We start from the raw sequence: 7,500 nt of genomic DNA on the forward strand, positions 1-7,500 counted from the left end.
TGTGTGTGTGTGTGTGTGTGTGTGTGTGTGTGTGTGTGTGTGTGTGTGTGTGTGTGTGTGTGTGTGTGTGTCCATGTCACAACCAAAGGCAATCCGTGGATTCCCTGCATTCCTCCTGCCCTCACCTCAAACACACCTCTGAGGTGGTGTTGACACTTACAACCATAAACACACATCTCTCTCTCTCTCCCTCTCTCCCTCTTTCTCCATCTCTCTACCTTTCTCTCTCTCTCGCACATGCTCTCTCTTTCTCTTTCCTTCTCTGTGTGTCTCTCTCTCACGTGCCCTCTCTCTCTATCTCTCTCTCTCTTGTATGTGTGCTCTCTCTGTCTCTCTCATTGTCTCACGCGTGTGCTTTCTCTTTCGCACATGCTCTCTCTCTCTCTCTCTCTCTCTCTCTCTCTCTCTCTCTCTCTCTCTCTCTCTCTCTGCATGTCTACACCAGTGTTTCCCAACCTCTTTTGTCTCATGTACCCCCGAGCCTTTTTTTGTGCCACAAGTACCCCCTAGCTTGTGTTTTACATCGATTTTTCTATTCCAGTGTGATTATGCTCCATGCATTTGTAAAAATTACATTTTTCCAAGTACCCCCTTCAGTGTGCTCGTGTACCCCTAGTGGTACACGTACCCCTGGTTGGGAAACACTGGTCTACACACACAGACAAACCTATACTGTATGTAGAAACGTATACCCCCACACACAAATGAACGTGTGTACTGCGTACAGTACAAACATGGGGCACACGCAGACACAGACAGACAGACAGTCAGAGACTAGAGCCAGAGTACACATGGTCCGGTGAACTCAGGTTAACTCTAACCGGTGTTGTCTCCTCAGCTTGACCTGTGCTGCCTAGAGGCCTGTTGGCTGTAAACATATCCTACTCCTGTGTTGTAGTACAATGTGTTGTAGTTCCAGTGGAAAACACTGTTACAGTAGCACAGCAGTTACATCACAGCGAGCGGCTGGTCAAGCTAATTTGACTTTCCACAGTGTTGTAAATACTCTATCTGGATTTATACAAATTTACTCCAAAATGTTGACTCTTCTCATTTTTACTGTGCAGTTGTGTGTAGCGTGGCAGTTTCATCACATCGTCTGGTCATGTTGACCGTGATTGTACAGTAATGACTTGAAATTAACTCAATTTCAGATATGTCAAATATAATATCATTTCAAAAAGTAGGATTTTTGACTTACTGTTCGATACACCCCACAATTTTTTAATGTATCTTTTTGATACTCGTTTATAGGTAGAATAGGTTACAAGAGGCTACTAATAATATCTTTAAAAGTTTCAAAATAATAATGATATTGATTTGAAGCTTGGAAGCACCCTCACATTTGATAACGTTACAGCCATAGTCCTGACGCATGGCAGTTGCGTCACAACGGCTGCTCAGGCTGTTGTGAAGTGTGGCCACCCATGTTGACTGTGGCCACGCAACGCGTTTCATAACAACCTCTGCAAATGTCAAGGCAAATGGGGACATGGAAAACAACAGGGATTTGGTGTATAGCAGTATGGTGGCCAAGACAAGGTCAATGCTGACCGCCCGACTGCTATAATACACAAAACAGCACAGACATGGTACCATCTTTGGAAGAGGATCGCACCTGTCTCTCTCTCTCTCTCTCTCTCTCTCTCTCTCTCTCTCTCTCTCTCTCTCTCTCTCTCTCTCTCTCTCTCTCGCTCTCTCTCTCTCTCGCTCTCTCTCTCGTTGGCAGGCTGGCTAATTTCAGAGAAAGCACAGGTTAGGTTTGGTGTTGATAGACACTTGTGTATATGAGGGGAGTGCAGCGGAGAAACCGCAGGCTTCTCTCCTCTCCTCACATACCCTCCACCTTCTACACTCTCTCTGCCCTGCCGACCAGCTGTTAGAATTACCAAAGCAGCTCTCTCTCTCTCTCTCCCTCTCTCTCTCTCTCTCCCTCTCTCTCTCTCTCTCTCTCTCTCTCTCTCTCTCTCCATCCCTCTCTCGCTCTCTCTTTCTCTGCATCTTTATTTTCATGAACCTACATTTAATTCTGTATGTCTTTTAAAGATTTTTCTGTAAATAAGAGCGATTTCGAAAGTCAAAGTCTCTATCTCTCTCTTTCTCTCTCTCTCTCTCTCTCTCTCTCTCTCTCTCTCTCTCTCTCTCTCTCTCTCTCTCTCTCACACACACACACACACACACACACACACATACACACACACACACACACACACACACACAACCTGGTGGTAGATATTACTCTTGTGACCCCTGCCCACACACGGATGCAAGAAAATATCTAAACCAGATTACAGTACAACAGACATAATGGAAAGAAGAGATGCGAGAAAATACGTAAATTGATACAACAATCTGTCAGGATAACAACATCCATTAAATAGGATTACTGGTCCTAGGAAAGCAAGCATGTCATTGAGACCTAGCACCTCACATCTGACACATAGAAAATATCTTTTACATGCTGCCTTCATTTTTCACTAGAACTTTTTGCATATACAGTGGTGCTCTGACGTGCTTTGGAATGCATGGCAACATTATTTCCACAGACTCACAAATAATTGTTTCCCACTGGCCATCAAAGGCGGACCTTACATTAGGCAAACCTAGGCAATTGCCTAGGGCCCCGACCAAATCTGCACTCCCTCCAACTCTCACACCAGTCACTATAAATACGACACACAAAAAAGTAGGCCTGATCTTAATTTGTCACTTATGGAAAGCAATTGAAGATAAATATGAGACAAAGCACTAAAATATCACCCTCACTCCTTCCAATTGGTGACACGTTTAAATAATGGCTTTTGAGGGCCCTCTGTTTATATTTCGCCTAAGGCCCCAAAATATCTTGGTCCGCCCCTGCCAGCCATGTAACAGGGATGAAAGGCTTGGCAGAACATGACAGGTGGGATCTGCAGTGCGTGTAAGCTTAGTACAACACATGCAGAGCACATGGGATGACGTATAGGTGGAACGTTTGCTCAAGATATATGGTCCAGTTATAGACAAGTGGGTTCTGCAGTGCATGTACAACAACAGCAACAACAACATAAAAACGGGTAATCAACAGGTTAACAGCTGACTAATAGATGAACTCGGTGCCCTGTGAATTTCTAGCAATTAGCAGGCAAATTATTAATGGAAAATCTAGCAATATTGCTAGATTTTCCATTAATAGGGGTCGCGAAAATATTCTCAAGTCCGAAAGGGGGACCCTGCTGAAAAAGCTTGTTGACCACAGTAATACAGCATATGCAGACCACATGGGATGACGCATAGGTGGGATGTTTGCTCAAGATATATTGCACAGTTACAGACAGACATCACATCAAAGAAATACATTTTGATGTTAGCAGCATGGACTACAGTGGTTCCAAAACTGGGGGTCGCGGAGGTACTGAAGGGGAGGGTCGTGAACAAAACGGACATTGCATAAAAACGGGTAATTCACAAGTTAACAGCTAATAGATTCGCTGCCTGTGGATTTCTAGCAATATTAGCAGGCAAACTATTCATGGAAAATTGCCAAGGCATTTTTTTGTCCATTAATATTGCTAGATTTTTAATTACTAGGGGGTCACAAAAATATTCTCAAGTCCGAAAGGGGGTCCCTGCTGAAAAAGTTTGGTAACCACTGTACTAAAGCATATGCAGACCACATGGGATGACGCATAGGTGGAACGTTTGCTCAAGATATATTGCACAGTTATAGACATTACAGCAAAGAAATACTTAGATTATGATGTTAGCAGCATGACCCGAACAAACTTCAAATTGAGGTTCAGTATCATGTTTGGTACCCGAACATCAGAGTTCAAGTCGAATTATTACAAAATTGAATGTGTTTCAACTCAGTGCTGGATTAAATGCGTCAGGCCTGCTAATGTGCATTGAGCAACAGTATTTGGGTTTTTTGGGGGAAGGGGGGAGGGTTGTTTTTGCAATTCCTTTTTTCACACATTTTTCACCGCTTTTCTTTTTTTCTTTTTGTTTCAGAAACTGCACAGGAGTTAGACTAAGCTGACTGTTGACACAAAATGCAAAGCAGGTTCTCATGCCTAAAACTTAGTGTTGTCACGTTCTCATGCCTCCTGTTCTCAAATTGAAAACAATGTAAGATGTTTGTATTTGTGTGTGTGTGTGTGTGTGTGTGTGTGTGTGTGTGTGTGTGTGTGTGTGTGTGTGTGTGTGTGTGTGTGTGTGTGTGTGTGTGTGTGTGTGTGCACGTTTGTGTACGTGCGTGCATGCATGTGTGTCAAAAGTGTCACGGCTGAGAACCGGTGTTAGGTTTCGCCAACTTAAGAGGTCAGCTTAGCTGTGAAATATGAGGTAGGCTTTAGTTTAGAATACAGTGTCATACACTACATACTTGTGTATAATTTTTTTTAAACTGTAAACAGTTGAAAAAACACCTGTAAGCTTCACAAATAAACTCACCTTGGGGCTGCTGGTCTCCTCTTCAGCGTCCGTTGGGCCAGGAGGGGGGCAACAGGTGGGGTAGCAAGAAGGGCAGGAGGTGGTGGAGGGGGGGCAGGTGGGGTAACAAGAGGTGGTGGAGGGGGGGCCCTCTGGAGATCCGCAGCTGTCCCCCACCGCACACCTCCTCTGGGCCCTCTCCCTCTCCCTCTCCTTCTCCCTGGCTCTCCGCTGCTGGTTCACTACATACTCCCTGCATAGGGGCAGAGGCAGGGGTGGCGGGAGCTCTGGAAACACATCCTCCTCCTCATAATCATCATCATCATCATCATTGCCATTATTCTCATCTTCCTCATCCTCATCCTCCTCGTCGCCACCGCCACCTCCGTCACCGGCATCGTCAAGGTCGGACGAGGAGTAGTCGCGGCCACCATCAGAGCTGTCGTTGGTTAGAGGAGGCGGTGGGGAGAGGTGTGGGGAGGGGTCCTCCTCCGTGTCGCACGGAGGGCAGTCGTCGTAGTCGGCGAAGGTGATGGAGCTGGGCTTGTGCTTGATGATGCGGGGGAGCTCCAGACCACCCTGGACCACCCGCTCCACACTGGAGGAGGAGGCATCGCCCTCCATCACACTGGAGGTGCAGTCAAGATCCACTGCTCTACACCCCTCAGCGGAGTCATTGACAACACCTGCAACATTACAGGCACCGGTAACAACAACTGACACCTGGATCTCCACACTCGGGGCATCACACATCACAACATTGCTGTCACTTTGTGCAGTGCAACAGTCCATTGCCCTGAGCCCCTCTGACCCATTGACAAAACTGGCAACATTGCAGTCACCAGCAACGGCACCGGCACCAGCACCAGCAACAGCAATGACGGAGACACTGGATCTGGTATCAGTTTGGGTGGTTGTGGAGCAGCAGTCCATTGGACTGAGGTCACTGTATGCATTGACAGCACTGACCACAATGGAGGCGTCTGAGGTGACTGGATCACTGTGAGTAGTGGAACAGTCCATAGCCACCACTACTGATGGAATAGGATAAGGAGACTGTGTCTGAGTCTGTGTCAGTACCTGTGTCTGTGTCTGTGCAAGAGGCCAGGCAGCATCCTGGCCATTCACAGACATAGGGGCAGAAACGACTTCACTGCAGCCAGCCAGTTCCGCTGCCCCTCCAATAAGCTTTATATCTGGTATATCCCGTTTATGGTTGTCATTGTAGGCATTGTCCAAAGTACAGTTTGCAACATAAATGACACTCAGCTTTCCAATGCCACTGTGGCCTACATTTTCATCATGTTCCATAGTAGAGTTAAGTACAGTACACAATTCACTCAACTTTTTGGTGTCAGTGTCTTCCTCTGTCACCCCATTAGCAGTTAAATCCACATGTTCCGATGACGACAGTGTGTTTTCAGATCCATTCATAACGGACACTGGTGGCTGGTCCTCGTCCGTGGAGTGGCTGAAGGAGCTCGAGCTGGATATGCCGTTAAAAAGTTCCGAGGAATCTCCGGTACTCCCACAGCTCGGCTGGTCCACTTCGATAGAACCAGTATTTCCCCGTTGTCTTTGGGTATTAATAAAGGCATCGGTGTGTTCTGGAGTTGACTCGCGCAGTTTCGGGTTATTATTTCCACCAGGATGATGGATGTCGCCTGACGGGGGCGTTGTGTGTTGACCACAGTCCGCGGTCACTTCCACGGGCGCTGAAAGGGTCATCTTTGGCGATTCTGGCATGCTCTGCATCTGCTGCGCGTTTTGCCCCTCTACAGACACCACGCATGTGGTTTCCATTTCAAAGTTCACGGTTTAGTCGCAGGGAAGATCCGGAACATTCTGTGTCTCGCGTAGGCGTTCTCCATCTCTGTTGTGAAGTGGCATTTAGACAGCTCCCCAAAAAATCCAGTCAGGACGGGCTTGTCTGTAATGTAAACAAAAGCGTATGTTAGATAGAATCACAGTCAGAGATAACATTATCTTGGTTGTAGGACCAAAGGCGCATACGATGGACGTTAGAGTAAAGTTTTTTTTTTCTTGTTTTTCTTTTCTTGGATTACCTGCACTGACTGAACTCTCTCCTACCTTGGCGCGCAGCCATACCTGCTAGTCCATAGAGTGTAGCGCAGTGGATTGAGATGAAAAAGTACATGCGGAGCTGTGAAAACTGAACATCTGGCGCTCGCGTCGGCATTCAAGTCTGGATTTGTTTCAGGCGCGAGGCTGCAGTGACATCACAGCACTCTGGAATCTGCAATCGCTTTACCCACATAGGTGATTTACAGTGCCTTCAACGGCTTAATATTGACAGTGGTCCGCTGTGGCAAAAGATTGCTCGCACCCCCTCATTAAGCCTCACTTCGAAAGTACGTATTTATCTCGGTCCCTGGAGACAAACAAAACGGCATTCTTTCCTTTGCGACGCCTTGGTTGAGAAACAGTCTCTGAGGACATTAAAACGTTCTGCCCCCGCCGGATATTTTCTGTCAACATCAAAACAAAGGAAGGCGCGCGACATCAGTCAGAATTCCGCGCATTTAAATACGTTCCTTGTATAACCCTGGGCTAGCCACCCTGTTTTACTTTATTTACACAAAATAACCCCCTCTTCTTACTTCATTACACGCTGTTCACATAACGAGATTTCAATGGGCTGTTTTTCATAGCTTTACAAAAAAAGGAAATTATATATGCCTCATAAAGCAGTTATGGTTTTGGAATAAACGAATGTGTAAAACATATGAAAATGTTTCTTGACCCAATATTAAAAACAAATCTAAATGCAACCACAGCAGAACTTCAAAAACATATATCTTCAGATGTGAGATGAAGTGCATCCTAAACTAATTATGGTTTAAACAAGCCTGAATAGGATATTGCAATATATAGGGCCTATAATCAGGTTGTCAAAAAAAAAGCTTAAATACAACCAACTTAACCCCTTTGCACAGATCCTATATTATAACCTTACCTCACCAAAATTGTAATGAACAAATCTTAATCCGCCCATCGGCACAAAGTGGCTACACAGGGTGAAAAAATAAAATAATACATAGCCTATGAGTTATCTACTCTGGGTTG

General features: G+C 45.7%; 1 protein-coding gene across 3 annotated transcripts in view; it reads right to left on the bottom strand.

The window, feature by feature from the left end:
- LOC134454246 (stAR-related lipid transfer protein 13-like) overlaps positions 1 to 7,500 on the bottom strand; it is a 206,165-nt gene that overhangs the window by 191,831 nt on the left and 6,834 nt on the right. For 2 of the 3 annotated variants that reach the window (XM_063205136.1, XM_063205134.1), the window contains exon 2: positions 4,435 to 6,343. In XM_063205136.1, coding sequence (XP_063061206.1) covers positions 4,435 to 6,216 — 1,782 coding nt within the window. In that variant the 5' untranslated portion in view covers positions 6,217 to 6,343. Of the gene's footprint in view, positions 1 to 4,434; positions 6,344 to 6,479; positions 6,768 to 7,500 lie in introns of those variants that run through there. The other variant, XM_063205135.1, reaches the window with a different exon arrangement.

The sequence above is a fragment of the Engraulis encrasicolus genome, chromosome 8 (assembly GCF_034702125.1).
Source record: "Engraulis encrasicolus isolate BLACKSEA-1 chromosome 8, IST_EnEncr_1.0, whole genome shotgun sequence".
NCBI lineage: Eukaryota > Metazoa > Chordata > Actinopteri > Clupeiformes > Engraulidae > Engraulis > Engraulis encrasicolus.